Here is a 16266-nt window from a genome sequence, read left to right as displayed (position 1 = left end):
TCAGTACGCTCAGTTTATTCGGAATGCGGTCAAGAGAGCAGGGGTTGGATCTCCGACAACATGAGCTTGGAGAGTGCATGAGGGGAGGTGGGGGAGAAACCAGAGAGAGGCATTGGGTTCCTGGCTTGGGAAGGCTTGGCTTGCTGGGGAAGGGGGAAGCGGCAGCGGCAGCTGAATGGATGGTCTCCATCTTAATGAAGTCCACGAGCTCCTTGCATTGGAGGTACATGGGAACAGGTGTATACCATTCAGCCCCTTGAGCCTTTTCCACCATTCAAGGAGATTATGGCTGATCTGTATCCTAACACCATCCACCCGCCTTGGCTCCGTCTAGGGAGTAAAGAAGCCGTGGTCCTCTTTACTCTTCAGGATGATCCTGGACCAGTAGGTGGTTTTGGCAGAGGGGAGTGAGGCCCGATTGCATTTGACGTGGTTCAGCCAGTTCTGTTGATGGATAGCTAAATCTGTTGTGTCAGTTACACTCACATCTGCGCCCCTTGGACTTGAGGGAACAAAGAAAGGGGGGCCATAGAAACATAGGAGCAGGAGTCGGCCATTCAGCCCTTCGAACCTGCTCCACCATTCAATATGATCATGGCTGATCCTCTATCTCAATACCATATTCCTGCTCTCTCCCCATACCCCTTAATGCCTTTTGTGTCGAGAAATCTATCTATCTCTCCTTAAATATATTCAGTGACTTGACCTCCACAGCTGTCTGTGGTAGAGAATTCCACAGGTTCACCACCCTCTGAGTGAGTGAAGAAATTTCTCATCTCCGTCCTAAATGTCCTACCCTCTATCCTGAGACTGAGGCCCCTCGTTCTAGAGCCCCCAGAGCCAGGGGAAACATCTTCCCTGCACCCAGTCTGTCTAGCCCTGTCAAAATCTTATACTTTTCTACGAGATCCTCTCCCATTCTTCTAAATTCTAGTGAATACAGGCCTAGTCGACCCAATCTCTCCTCTTACGACAGTCCTGCCATCTCGGGAATCAGTCTGGTGAACCTTCGCTGCACTCCCTCTATGGCAAGTATATCTTTTCTTAGGTAAGTAGACCAAAACTACACACAGTACTCCAGGTGTGGTCTCACCAAGGCCCTGTATAACTGTAGTAATGTAAGAAGTCACACAACACCAGGTTATAGTCCAACAGCTTTATTTGAAATCACAAGCTTTCGGAGCGCTGCTCCTTCGTCAGGTGAAGTGGAGAAATGCATAAAGACACAGCTTATATAGTCAGAGAATAATGTCCGATGTTTACAGGTAATCTTGCCAACTGCCATTTATCACACCTCGGCAGAGAGATAATCACAGCAATCAAAGGTGTGGATGGTGTCCAAACAGGCCAGTCAGGAAAACATTACATCAAAGAACAATGAGGTGGGGTCACAAGGGGTCAAATATTGCAGATGCTGGGGTCTGTATGAAAAACAAAAAAACAGACAAAAAACATTTTTTTTGTCTTTTTTTGTTTTTCATACAGACCCCAGCATCTGCAATATTTGACCCCTTGTGACCCCACCTCATTGTTCTTTGATGTAATGTTTTCCTGACTGGCCTGTTTGGACACATTCACACCTTTGATTGCTGTGATTATCTCTCTGCCGAGGTGTGATAAATGGCAGTTGGCAAGATTACCTGTAAACATCTGACATTATTCTCTGACTATATAAGCTGTGTCTTTATGCATTTCTCCACTTCACCTGACGAAGGAGCAGCGCTCCGAAAGCTTGTGATTTCAAATAAAGCTGTTGGACTATAACCTGGTGTTGTGTGACTTCTTACATTTGTCCACCCCAGTCCAACTCCGGCATCTCCACACCATAACTGTAGTAAGACATCCTTGCTCCTGTACTCAAATCCTCTTGCAATGAAGGCCAACATACCATTTGCCTTCCGAACTGCTTGCTGCACCTGCATGTTTGCTTTCAGTGACTGGTGTACAAGGACACCCAGGTCCCTCTGTACATCAGCATTTCCAAATCTATCACCATTTAAATAATACTCTGCCTTTCTGTTTTTCCTACCGAAGTGGATAACTTCACATTTATCCACGTATACTGCATCTGCCATGTATTTGCCCCCTCACTCAACTTGTCTAAATCGCCATACCAGGGAATTGACCGGGATGGGAGAGTGTAAAGGTTTTGTTTTGGACAATGGTATTGAAGGTGGAGGTGAGGGAGCGGTTGAAAAAAATTGCCAGCTGCAGAATTATTGTGATGAACGGAAGTCCAAAGGCTCGGCTTATGACTAGTGACTGAATTAACAGGGCCTCTACTAAAACAAGATAGAACTGCTTCATTTTTGTCACAGTACGCCACACCTTCTCTGCAAGCTCCTCAGGCTGTACATTCCAGCTTCTGGCCTACTATGCATCCTCACTGCTCCACTGTTGATGGCAGAGCCTGCAGCCATTAACCCCTGACATGCTGACATTTTCTTGCTAAAGCCATTTGCCCTGATACCTGCACCTTCAAAAATGTCTTAAATCTACTGCTTTGGGACTTTGGTCATCCCCGCCAAGTTTTGTAATTCCTGTTCAGTATCCGGTTCACACCCCTACCCACTTCGTGAAAAACAGTGCAAGTTGTTGTTGAACATAGGTCAAATGACTTTCAAAAAACCTGTAAGTCTTCTCTCTTTAAATTTCTGTACTTTATGTACCTGCTAAAAATTGTTAGCAAATTTGAGTGAAAAAATCCCATGTTTTGCTGACCCAAAATATTTCCCTTTCCCGCTGCTCCACCCTTTTCTAACAACACTTTTTCACCCAGTTAAGTGTAGTGTTCTATTCTGTAATGTCTTCCTTGTTACTTTCTGAAAGACTTGTTTTGGGATTCACAGCTGTGGTCTTAGCAAGAAATAATTTTCTTCTAGCAATGCAGAAAAACATTTCTAATTGTAATTTATGAAGATCTTGGTGTTTGTATTAATTTTGAATGTGTACTATACTTTATTTGACTTGTATGTTCAGTTTGGTATTGATTTTTAAAAATCTCAAACTCTAATTTAATTGAAACGAATATCTTGTTGGTTCTTTGCTGTTTCGTTTGCTTGTTTTTAAAACATGGACTCATTTACTGTCACATAGATATATTGTAATATATTTGGCAAGCAGGACATGCAGCTAAAACTGATTTCCTGGACCAGTGTCTCAAATTTCTGGTTTTTATTCTCTCCTAAGGAATTACCTGAATCATTGGGATAAGAAAGCTGTTACCTATTGCTGCATGGTTCTGTTCACCTGCCTTAGTGCGGAGAGGACAGCTGACCTACTGAGCCACACGAAAGGGATTGAACTGGCTGAAACTGTCGTCGGGATCTGCAGGAAAGAACCTGAACTAGACTGGGCGTATGTATTTTTTGAGAAACATTTAACATTTTCTCCCAACCACCTGAGCAAGAAGACCCAAGCCTTTTAACTTGCGTGTAGCTTACAGTTCTGTCCCCTAAAGCATTAGCATTACTTTGCTCATTTTGCTCTGTCTTTAATGAGTACTGGACTGATCAATAACATACATACTTACAGGTTTCAGTTACTGGAGTTTTGAGCATTCATGTATTGTCATTCAGTGAGCTGGAGTTCCTAAATTGAAATTTTTTCCCCCCTTGACAATTTCTTTCTCTTCCCCCTTGAAGGCATTGACTCCTCGCTGGAGTAAGTTTTTTTTTCTCTTGTATGTATCATTACTAGTACCACTGCAAAGACCATTTTCCATGTTTGATGCCGGACAGTGAATGCCATAAGTTTGTCAACTGTGGAGGGCATCACAGCTGAATCCATTCAAGACATCAGCGCATACACGAACACGCAATAACGTTCCCTTTGCAAGCAGGGGTGACTGGATAGCGATAGGATTGAGAATAGTAGCTGATTTGTCCCCCAGGGACGTGGGTAATTATAGTGCCTTGGCTAACCTAGCACAGAACGGGAATCGAACCGGAGACTTTCCTGGTGTGTGTGGCCGGATAAGCGCACTGAGCCACTGAGGGAGCACCAGTTTTGATATTTTAAAACTTTTTATAGAACTGAAAAATGAGCAGCAAACAAAATCAGGTGTGATTTTGTGCCATTGAAATTGCAGGAATGGAAACATGAAATTGCCAACTGAAAATGCCCTTTTCATCCAGAGTGTGCTATGTTTAAACTATACAACGCCCAAAAGATTTTATTTTCTGATTAAGTTTTATTGTGTTCTGTTAGTATTTCAACATTTTCTTGTAAATTTTTTTAATCCAAGTTTTTGGTGCGCTATATTATTTGGACTTTTTTGGTACAATTCTTGGTTACCAATTCAAAATAATTACATTTTTTCCCTCTTCCAAGTAGTTTTCCTTTCCTACTACAGGAAACTTTCTGGTATCCGGCACGGACGGGACCGACCTGGTGCCGGTCCATCAACAATGCCGGATAACCGAACGCTATAGTAAAAGATACGGAGCTCAGAGCTTCGTATAAAGCAACAAACCCTGTGCTTCAAAACAATCGGCACCAGTTGCAAGCGTCTCTGTAGCTTAGCAACAGCTTCAGCTACACCCTTGCACAGCCACAAATGGAGTAAAAAAAGTAACCAAAAGTAAAAAGTTATCTGAACCGACTCCTGAATTTTGCCGGTGGATAGAGCGTTCCGGTTATTTAGTGGCCGGTTAATCGAAAGTTTCCTGTAGTATTCCAATTGAATGTGGGTGGGCTGAGCAGACTCTACTGTGTTCTAACCATGTGCATGCAGTACATGGTACAGTAGCAGATACAGTGAGGGTCACTCGATAGTGACAACAGCAAAGTTGGAAACAGGTAGGACTGGTTCAGTTAGCAGATTCATTCCCCCATTCTTTAAAAGTAACTTAAAAAACAGCACCTGGAAAAGTGAAAATGAAAATTACTTTATTATGATTTGAAAAAATTAAAAACACTTTTTATATAAGGCAAGCCCTGATTACAAGAAAATAGATAATCTAGAGCCTTTTAAACAGAGGTGTGAAACAAAATATTTATACATAATTAGGATCAACCTAATCTACAAAGAAATTATTCAGCTGTCGGAAAATTCTATGACAATTTCGGCTTCTACTATTAGGTAATTAAAGGGATCAGTTTCCTTTTTCATAATTCATCATCTTTTGTATTATTGAATTCACAAGTATTTAGATTCAGCAATGTGTATTGTAGCAGTAATGATCTTGGATGTTTCCAGAAACCATATCTAAACACCATTCAGTGAAATTTTAGATGCATTGTCATGGTGAATCATGTTAAACAGAGAAAGGCTGTGGATAAAAAAAATGACTCGATTGTAACTCTCTAGAATCAATTCTTTTTGTATTCCAGAACTTGCTGATAGTCATTTGGCATCAATGTGCTCAGCAATTTCTAAAATTCCTGTACAGTTCTCAACTCCGCTTCCTTAAAATGGTACAAAGCATGTACTGTATTGTGCCAGCTCTGGGAAGCAGCCTAGTACAAAATATAGCACTACTTGCCTACTGAGTACACTGGCACAATTCTCTTATCAAGCTATTGTTGATTTGGTTGCATTGAGCTATCATTATTTTTATCAAATGGTTGTTCATTTATTTAAATTATGGTATATAGAGACAAAAAAGTTTGAGATTTTGTTAAAACAACCAATGGTTTTGTATTCCTCTGATCTCCCTTTTGAAGTTTATTATCTGCAAACTTGTATGTGTTGCTTTTAGTTTATAAGTGATGGTTGCTGCTTTCCTCCTGATCAGAGCTGTGATTTTAGGATTAGCTGTAGACTTCTGTTCTGCAGCCAGGGCTCAGGAACAGAAGTCGACTAACACACGACTAATATTCTGTTGTAACTTTTTGGTAAACTTTATTCCATTGAGTAATGGCCAAGTTATACTGGAGTTTATGTATTTGCAAAAGTTACAGGGAATGAAGCCACCAATTTGATATTGTGAGGAGCTGATTATGTCACTTGGAGCTTGCAACCACTGCACTATAATGGATATAGTGCATTCCCAAGTGTTATGTCAGAGCACCTAGGATTTTTACATAAGCTTTTAAGGTGGTGCCAACAATATAACTCCTACTGCTGACTCTCGCCACTCTGAAGTGGGTACCGGTATCAAACCAGTACCTGCAGTATAATGAGATGGGAACTGTACTGTTGCTGTTTCCTGAGTTATTTTTCTATACAAGTACTTGTAAAATTAAAACCTTTGTATCAAAAGTATTAATACTGCTTTCAAAATTAGGTTCTTCATGCTTGGCTTTTGATCAGTTTTTGCTAGTATACTATCACCACTGAGTCGGTGGTTAGGCTGTCTTTTTGATCTCTGGAATAAAATGTGAAATTATTCAATTTAAATTATTTTTGGGGGGCTTATACAATGACTGACTGACTGACTGACTGACTGTTTTTCCAATCAATTTATTTGGAATTAAAAATGTAAGTACTGTACTTTTTTCAGTTTTTGATCAGTCTAATATACACAAAACCCGTCACCTCACTTAAAAGCCTCTAAATCAAGCTGCTGAGAAATCCACAGAATGAGTTACATTTTGCCCAATTATAGAGGCACATTCCACTGACACAAATCCAAAGAATGTAGGCACAGGTTGATGAGAGATATGGTTTAAGAACTCCAAGTATGAACAATGTTTTTGCTGTAGTTTAACCAGCTAAAACTGCATAGTTTACCAGCACAGAAGACTAGTAAGCTTCCTGCTGCTTGTCCAGCCTGGTAAAAATCCCAGCTGCCAATGAGAGGTTTACCCTGCAGGTTCTGCTGATGAGCAAGGCTGGCTGGGCAATCAACAGTGCCCTGGGGTACTGTACTAGGGACCCACTTAGCTAAAGTATCAGATGATTGAGTTTGCCCCAGAGGTTTGACTTTGTTCTCAGTCTTCCACTGGCAGGCATGTCACGTTGGAGCCACCCCAATCCTAAAGATCCCCCAAGGAAGATAGTCACGACATGGTCAACATCAGTTTTTCAGACATGGAGATCATGAATGATACAGAATTATGTGTTTTTCTAGTTTGATAAATTACCATTTTTCTTTCATAAATTACTGGGCCCTTGAACTAATCAGATACAAGTTGTGCAGGACTCTGGTGCCGAATTGAGCATTGGTGCTTCCCTGACCTCAAAGAACTGTCATCGTGTATATGTATTAGTACATGGATACATTCACTGTACACCCACTTCAACAAACAGACCCTTTCCATGCATTTGACTTGGATACCGTAACAAAATACTAATTTCACAAAGATGCATTAACAATAAAGCTACAAAATATTTTTGACCAGCAACAGTGGTTTCCTGTTCCTATTTTTTTTTAAATTTGCTCATGGGATCTGGGCTTCGCTGGTAAGACCAGCATTTATTGCCCATCCCCAATTGTCCTCGAGTTGGTGGCCTTCTTGAACCGCTGCAGTCCATGTGGTGAAGGTACTCCCACAGTGCTGTTAGGTAGGGAGTTCCAGGATTTTGACCCAGGAACGGCGATACAGGTCTACGTCAGGATGGTGTGTGACTTGGAGGGGAACGTGGAGGTGGTGGTGTTCCCATGCGCCTGCTGCCCTTGTCCTTCTAGGTGGAAGAGGTCGTGGGTTTGGGAGGTGCTGCCGAAGAAGCCTTGGTGAGTTGCTGCAGTACATCTTGTAGATGATACACACTGCAGCCACGGTATGCCGGTGGTGGAGGGAGTGAATGTTTAAGGTGGTGGATGGGGTGCCAATCAAGCAGGCTGCTTTGTCCTGGATGGTGTCGAGCTTCTTGAGTGTTGTTCGGGCTGCACTCATCCAGGCAAGTGGAGAGTATTCCATCACGCACCTTACTTGTGCCTTTATAGATGGTGGAAAGGCTTTGGGGAGTCAGGAGGTGAGTCACTCGCCGCAGAATACCTAGCCTTTGACTTGACCTCTTGTTACCACAGTGTTTATGTGGCTGGTCCAGTTAAGTTTCTGGTCAATGGTGACCCCCCAGGATGTTGATGGTGGGGGATTCGGCAATGGTAATGCCGTTGAATGTCACGGGGCGGTGGTTAGATTCTTGCTTGTTAGAGATAGTCATTGGCTGGCACTTGTGTGGTGCGAATGTTACCTGCCACTTATCAGCCCAAGCCTGAACGTTGTCCAGGTCTTGTTGCATGCGGGCATGGACTGCTTCATTATCTGAGGAGTTGTGAATGGCACTGAACACACTGCAGTCATTAGCGAACATCCGCATTTCTGACCTTATATTTAAGGGAAGGTCATTAATGAAGTAGCTGAAGATGGTTGGGCCTAGGACACTGCCCTGAGGAACTCCTGCCGCAATGTTCTGGGGCTGTGATGATTGAGCTCCAACCACCACAACCATCTTCCTTTATGCTAGATATGACACCCGCCAGTGAAGAGTTTCTCTTACCCCCCCGATTCCCATTGACTTCAGTTTTACTAGGGCTCCTTGATGCCACACTCGATCAAATGCTGCCTTGATGTCAAGGGTAGTCACACTCCCCTCACCTCTGGAATTCAGCTCCTTTGTCCATGTTTGGACCAACGCTGTAATGAGGATGGGAGCCGAGTGGTCTTGGCGGAACCTAAACTGGGCATCAGTGAGCAGGTTATTGGTGAGTAAATGCCACTTGATAGCACTGTCAATGACACCTTCCATCACTTTGCTGATGATTGAGAGTAGACTGATGGGGCGGAAATTGGCTGGATTAGATTTGTCCTGCTTTTTGTGGACACGACATACCTGGGCAGTATTTCACATTGTCGGATAGGCACCAGTGTTGTAACTGCACTGGAACAGCTTGGCTAGAGGCGGGCTAGTTCTGGAGCACAGGTCTTCAGCATGATAGCCGGGATGTTGTCGAGGCCCATAGCATTTGCTGTATCCAGTGCGCTCAGGCGTTTCTTGATATCACGCGGAGTGACTCGAATTGGCTGAAGACTGGCTTCTGTGATGGTGGGGACCTCAGGTGGAGGCCGATATGGATCATCCACTCGGCACTTCTGGCTGAAGCTGGTTGAAGCCTTGTCTTTTGCACTCACGTGCTGGGCTCCACCATCATTGAGGATGGGGAGATTCATGCAGCCTCCTCCTCCCGTTAGTTGTTTGATGGTCCACCAGCATTCACGACTGGATGTGGCAGGACTGCAGAACTTTGATGTGATCCGTTGATTGTGGGATCGCTTAGCCCTGTCTATAGCATGGTGCTTCTGCTTTTTAACATGCATGTAGTCCTGTGTTGCAGCTTCCCCAGGTTGGCACCTCATTTTTAGGTATGCCTGCTGCTGCTCCTGGCATGCTCTTCTACACTCCTTATTGAACCAGGGTTCAACTATTTAATAGCTTTACAACAAAGAAGTGCCAAAAAGAGCACTTTGCTCCTGTATAATTAAGTGATTATATATTGCAGTTACCAAGGCAATAAATGGTTGCTGTGCTTCAGTTACACTGCTTGGGCAGATTTTGTTGCCTAGTTAAATGATTTTTGCAGTTTCTGATGTGTGCTTGTTTAGCTTTTATGGTTAATAAGTTTTTGTTTTGGTTAACATTACTGAAGGGAAATAGTTCAAGCTATGACAGTAATTTCCCGTTATCCTTGGATATTTGTCTATGCCCCTATACTTAGTGTTTAAAATAAATAATAAGTGACTTTTTCTTTAAAACATCTGGCCTCCAGATTGAAGCTACCATCTCTGTGGCATTTCTCAGGCTTGGTGCTGAAAAGGGATGTTTTCTTGCTTACTCTTAACTCCCAGTACCTCTTGCTCATTCTTACTTTTCAATTTTCTCCCCCATCTTTTCTAAAATTGGTAACTCGTGCCAGCACACAGTTCCAGGGTTTCCAGCAGTATGTCGCCAAATGGCCGGTGTTCAATTCTAAGGCGAGACATTGTCGGCAAGCTATTTGTCAAATCTACGGGGTACGGTAGCATAGTGGTTATGTTACTGGACTAGTAATCCAGAGGCCTGGACTAATGATCTGGTGACACGAGTTCAAATCCCACCATGGCAGCTGGGAAATTTATATTCAATTAAATAAATCTAGAATAAAAAGCTAGTATGAAACTACCGGATTAAAAACCCGTAAAGTTCACTAATGTCATTTAGGGAAAGGAAACCTGCTGTCTTTACCCGATCTGGCCTATATGTGACTCCAGACAACAATGTGGTTGACTCTTAACTGCCCTCCGAAATTTGTATTCAAGAAGGCAGTTCAACACCACCTTCTCGAGGGTAATTAGGGATGGGCAATAAAAACTGGCCTTGCCAGTGACGCCCACATCCCATGTATGAATAAAAAAAATGTACGGTATAGCCGAACATGATCTGATATCCACATACTTCTACTTTCCAGCACGATTCAATAGATTACAGTCTGGATTGACGACCCTGGCTGATGTTTTATTTTTTTTCCTCTTTTCCCCCCTACCCCCATTTCCCTCGTCTTCCCCCATCCCAGGGGTGCTGAAGCCAGTAGCTGCACTCCTCATGCATCCCAGGCTGAGTTTATCTAACTCTGTTCAGACCAGAAATTGATATTGGAACCAATTTACAGGAACCCAAGTAAAAGTTGTCATTTATCCACTTGGTATTGTATCATTTATATTTCCCATATCCATAATATTTAAATACCTCCTGATGCAATACCAGGTGGATAAATGACAACTCTTTTTACTTGGGTTCCTGTAAATTGGTTGCAGGTAATTGCTGTATTTGTTTCAACAATGTGCATCATGTGACCCAAAGTATTTATTGCAAATGTCCTGAAAAGCATTAAATTGAATTGTGACCATGTTCCTTCTTTCTTGCCTATAGAATCATAGGGGCTATAATTGAAGAATGCCGTGCTGGAATATTATTAATCTTATAATTTAACAGGAGTTTAATGTTCTCTTTTCAGATTTCTGATTGTAACAGACCAGTTTCTCTCCTGTCCAGATTTAGTGGCTGCTATGTACACCAAATTGAACAATCAAGAAAGGTAGGATAAAAATCCAGTTTTGGATTGTTGCTTCTCAAATCTTTGGCCTCAGCTATTCAAGTCCTGATTGCTCCAAACATGCTTGTTATTTAACTCTCAAAATTGCTCAGTCAAATTTTTATCAGTCTGGATGCTTTACCTAGTTTACTGAAAATGTGTGGTTTTTTCAAAGTATCCTGATTAGAGATGATAATTTGCTGCCCACAGAGGAACTTAATGGCCAGTATTTACGATCCCTACGGGCGTGTACACCCCTGTAGGGACCTCGCAAATGCCTGTTTCAGGCATGCGAAGCACATACGCTGAAAACCGGCATTTCCGATCTGTTGAGGATCCTCTTGACAGATCAGACGCCTGCCCTAGAGAAGGGCCTCTGCGGGTGGAGCGTTCCGCTTTCTGCAGAACCTCCGTCCGCTGAACTCACTCAAAAATCTTACGCCTGGTAAAAGCAGGTGTAAGGCCTGCTTTTACCAGCATAAGAGTTTACAAAAAGTAAAAAAAAAAAAATGTTTTTCCCACTCATATTTATAATTTTAAAATACTTTTTAAAAAGGTAAGTTTATTTTTGTTCTAAATATTTTAATTTAATGTAATTTTAACTTATTTTAAAAATGTGATTTAAAAAAAAAAAAAGAATTATTTGATGTGTTTTTGGAGTGATCTCCATTCATACTTTTGACAGGTCTACCTGATCCCGGGGACACTTGCGAACCGCATGCGCCCCTGGGATACGTGGGCCCTGCGCATTTCGTTGTGGAGAGGCCCAGGATCATAAATGGCTGGACCTCTGGAACCCTCGGGTAAGGCGTAGATTTTTTCCAGATCGGAGGCCTCCGCACGCAGGAAGGCTCCGATCGGAAAATACGGGCCAATGCTGGAGTCAGGTTGATCTTGGAAGGTATAATTTCACACCTCCATGGCAAATGGGATGATTATCCAGATCAAGCCACTCCACCCACCGTTAGCTGACCATCATTTTAGCTCAGAAATTCTACCCTTTTTTTTGCTGTTTTTCCATGGATACTAGGGAGGGCGATTTTCCCAGCCCTGGGGAGGCGGGATTGCCGGGAAAATGGCAGAATCTGGGAGCGGGTACCCATCCCGCCCCCAACCCGCCTCCGTGCCATCTTCCCAGGAGGCAGGTACCCGACCCGCACCAGGTCCCATCTCCTTGAGACGGGAAGGGGATTAGTGCCAATTAACTGCCTAATCCTTATTTTGAGCCCTAAAGTGTGGGCTTCCCGACTGCTCCGAACCTCACCAGGGTCAGCGAGGCGAGGCGGGGGTCGGAGGGGCCGAGATGTCTGGTGTGCAGGTGAGTGATGAGTCCAAGTGTGGAGAGGTAAGTGTGTGAGGTGAGTCTAAAGTGTTTTAATAAGATTACTTACCTTTGCTTCTTCCTCCAGGCTTCATCCCTTTAGGCTGCGAAGCTGCCTCATCTCCACGGCAGAGATGACAGAATGGCTGCTGCATTCTCCGCTGCAACAGCTGTCTGATATCTGCTCAGGAAAGAGGCTTGGTGAGTCTTGAGTACAAGGACTCACCAAAGAGCAGAGATTGTCAGTGTTTGACGGCTTCTCAAAGCTGTCAAACGATGACCATTCATCTGTCAAATTTTTTGACAGATGAAACTTCATACGCTGACCGGCTTTCCCTTAATTGGCCTCCCAGCAGGCCAATCAAGGGAAAATAGCATGGGTTGGCCAGACATCGATGGAAGCGGGACTAAAACCCAACGCGCAGCAGTCCCGCCTCCATCAAACGTCACCCCCTAGGAGTTTTGCCCTTTGAACAATAATTATTGGTAATTAGACCATGCAGGAGTAAATAGTGATTTACAACAGTTCAAGGGCCTGAATTCCCAACACTGGCCTGTAACCTCTGACGCTGACCCAGCCAAAGCATATACCTGTTTGGGGAGATCTAAATATTGTCTGTGCCACTAGGGACACATTTAAGGTGCCCGCCTGACTGAGGAGCCAGAAATTCTAGTGTAGGGTGTCTATTCAGGGGTGAGGAGATGTTTGCTGGGCCTTCCCTCTGGAAGGATGCTTCAGGTATCCCCATCAACTCCTCTATGTACACCTGCTCTGACTATTTTCTTTGGGGTGTGTAGAGGCTCCGAGTCATACAAACAGGTGAAAAAGTGAAGAACAGAACAGCTAGTGTATCCATCCTGAAATGATTCCCTCCACATTTCAAAAATGGCAATATGCCACAGTAGTGTGAAAATGTCTTCCTTGACGAAGACATTGTTTGACCTCTTTATTTAGGTTACTACTTTGTAATTTTCCTAAAAGTAGCCGTTATCCTGTATCTGTTTTACACTCTGATCCTTGATACTCAAACGTGGCTACAGTCTTTGGACAAGCTGTGCTGCTTTGAGGGAAGAGTAAACCGAATCAGGCTGCTCTGCGTGCAGAAATGCTTTGCCTGTTAGCTGAATCACATTTCGATCTGCCTCCTTTTGCTTGGGCCAGTTGGAGCAATGGGGATCTGAAGTACGGAATATGGAAAAACACTAATTTTAAAAAGGGACTATTTTAATGTATTTTAGCAGCAGCAAAATAAATTTATAAAGCAAAACAAGACTGCAGTTAAAAATATATATATTATGGTATATATATTTGTTGTTCATAAATCCTACTAAAGTTAATATCCATCTGGGGCACTACACACCAGAATGTACCGAAATTAATCAGACATGTATTATTTCACTGATCATAAGGTCACATAGTTCACTGCCCTTAATATATAATTGATATTTTGCAATAATTTTTTTGTGACTTTTGTATAGGTAATGTAAGTAACGGGTCTGATGCCTATAATCTTTTGTTACAGGATTACCGTATTGGATCTGATATCTGCGAAGTTGAGTGAGAAGAGCCTGGGATCTCCAGCTGGCAGTGACAAGCTGAATGTTCCTGTGAGGATGATGCAATTTCTAGCAGGCTGCTTCCAAGAGAAAGGCATAGCAGTGTTGAAATTCACCTCTGCTACTGATGCAGAGGATGAGGTAGGATGGGGAAATGCCCCATTTGCTGTTGTCACCAACTCAGGCTGGAAAAGAGAGGTTTCATTTCATAGTACGATTAACGTTGTGTACAGGGCTTAAAGAGTTGACGATTTCGCTCCCAGCTGAGGTGGGTATATGACTATGGTTTGAACAGGTCAGCTTCTTTAGGTTTATTGCAACGATTCCCTGATCAATTGCTGTGATGAATTGAACATTCTGTGTTGTTCAACAATGATCATTGTTGCTCATTGCCAAGTTACAAATGTGAACACTAGTGTTCGACAAAATAAATATTAAACAACTTTATTGATTTTATTACAGTAATGTTTTTATATTTGTTCTTGGGATGTGGGCGACACTAGCAAGGCAGTATTTATTGCACATCCTTAGTTACCCTGTAGGCATTAAGAGTCAACTACATAGTGTGGGATTGGATTCACATGTCGGCCAGATCGGCTAGGGGTGACCGATTCACTTCCCTGAAGTTGGGTTTTGCAACACAACAGCAGCTTTCATGGTTATTTTCTGGTGCTGGCCCACGGATTACCAGAGTTTATGAATTCAACTTGCCATGGTGGAATTTGAATTTATAAGCTTCAGGTTGCTGGTCCAGTACCATAACCATGAGGCTCCCATACTGTGGTAATACAGATACACATTGACCCGGATTTTGTGGTGGTAATGACTGCAAAACTGTTAGCATTGCCGTCATTACTCCTCTGAAAGTGATCGCAACTTCTGGGGTCAGTGTGCGCGCAGATAAAAGCGGAAATTCAGATGTTGCTGTCAGTGATTCTACCCTTCTCCACAAGTTGCGCTGTGGAAATCCCCGGAGCCAACAATCCATTCAAATCCCACGTTCTACCCTCCATAAACTTGAGGTCATCCAAAAATCTGCTGCCCGTGTCCTAACTCGCACCAAGTCCCGTTCACCCATCACCCCTGTGCTCGTTGACCTAAACTGGCTCCTGGTTAAGCAACACCTCGATATTAAAATTCTCATCCTTGTTTTCAAATGCCTCCATGGTCTCGCCCCTCCCTATTGCTATAATCTCCTCCAGCCCCACAACCCTTTAAGATATCTGCGCTCCCCTAATTCTGGCCTCTTGAGCATCCCCGATTTCAACTGCACCACCATTGGCGGCTGTACCTTCAGCTACCAAGGCCCTAAGCTCTGGAATTCCCTCCCTAAACCTCTCCGTGCCTCTACCTCTCTCTTCTCCTTCAAGATGCTCCTTAAAATCTACCACTTTGACAAAGTTTTTGATCATCAGCCCAAATAGCTCCTGTGGGTCAGTGTCAAATTTTCTTTTATAATGCTTCTGTGAAGCACCTTAGGATGTTTTACTACATTAAAGGCCCTATATAAATACTTGTTGTTGAAATGTAGTTCCTAATGAAAACTTCCCCTATTATGCTGGAATATTGCTGTTAAACAACCCTAAAAAGTTAAGCCTTATTGAAAGAGATGTAACTGGGTTTTTAGCGGTGTATTGACTGCTGAAGAACCGTTCTAGCGCTGAAAAATGAATTTTATATTTACGTATGTCAAATTTTTCCATTAATATGATAAGAATTACATAGGCCCAAAATTTGCAGTCGGAGGCTCCTGGGCCTCTCCGGGTACGCGTGGGTAGAGGCCCACACATCTCGGGCGCATGTGGTTAGCAAGCGCCCTTGGGATCACGTGGGCTGGCCCAACCAATGTGATCCCCATTCATGCCATTTAATTAAATATTTTAAACAAAAATTTAACTTTTTGAATTTTTTTTTAATGTTTTAATGGGGCGAAAAGTGAACTTGCCTTATTGGACAGGGTTTTTAAAGTATAAATGAGTAATAAAATTTTATTTTTCTATTTTTAAAAACTCTTATGCTGGTAAAAGCAGGGCAGGCCTTTTGCCAGGCATAAGAAGAATTTCACTGGCATTCAGTGGGCGGACGTTGGGTAATAACGCAACTCTCCGCCCGCAGAGGGCCTTTTCCCGGGGATGCGGATCGTCTGTCAAGAGAATTCTTGACATTGCAAGTTCTGGGTTTTCGCGCATGTACTTTGCGTGCCTAAACCTGGAACTTGCGCGGCCCCTACGGGCACATACACATCTCGTAAGCACCCGTGGGGGTCGCAAATTATGGCCCATGGTTTTTAATATAATTTGTTTTTGAAGTTTGTTTATGACATCCATCATCTACCTTAATCCTATGTCTATGTGTCAATCTTTATTTTGCTCTCTGTAAAATTTATAAAAAGTAAATTATAATCTGTGCATTTTACTTCCTGGTTTGTTG

General features: G+C 42.9%; 1 protein-coding gene across 7 annotated transcripts in view; it reads left to right on the top strand.

Moving 5' to 3' along the window:
- Positions 1-16266, top strand: part of LOC147106100 (ataxin-10-like) — a 135755-nt gene that overhangs the window by 40790 nt on the left and 78699 nt on the right. For 6 of the 7 annotated variants that reach the window (XR_015081354.1, XR_015081355.1, XR_015081356.1 and 3 more), the window contains exons 5-7: positions 3190-3357; positions 10881-10961; positions 13803-13977. Coding sequence is in view for 4 of the 7 variants with exons in the window: in XM_086008858.1 (XP_085864984.1) it covers positions 3190-3357; positions 10881-10961; positions 13803-13977 (424 nt within the window). In the remaining 3 variants the exon portion in view is untranslated. The remainder of the gene's footprint in view (positions 1-3189; positions 3358-10880; positions 10962-13802; positions 13978-16266) is intronic. The other variant, XM_086008859.1, reaches the window with a different exon arrangement.

The sequence above is a fragment of the Somniosus microcephalus genome, chromosome 16 (assembly GCF_052327205.1).
Source record: "Somniosus microcephalus isolate GS21.2 chromosome 16, FLI_Smic_1.0, whole genome shotgun sequence".
In the NCBI taxonomy this organism is placed as follows: Eukaryota; Metazoa; Chordata; class Chondrichthyes; order Squaliformes; family Somniosidae; genus Somniosus; species Somniosus microcephalus.
This window is presented reverse-complemented; position numbering and strand designations above follow the sequence as displayed.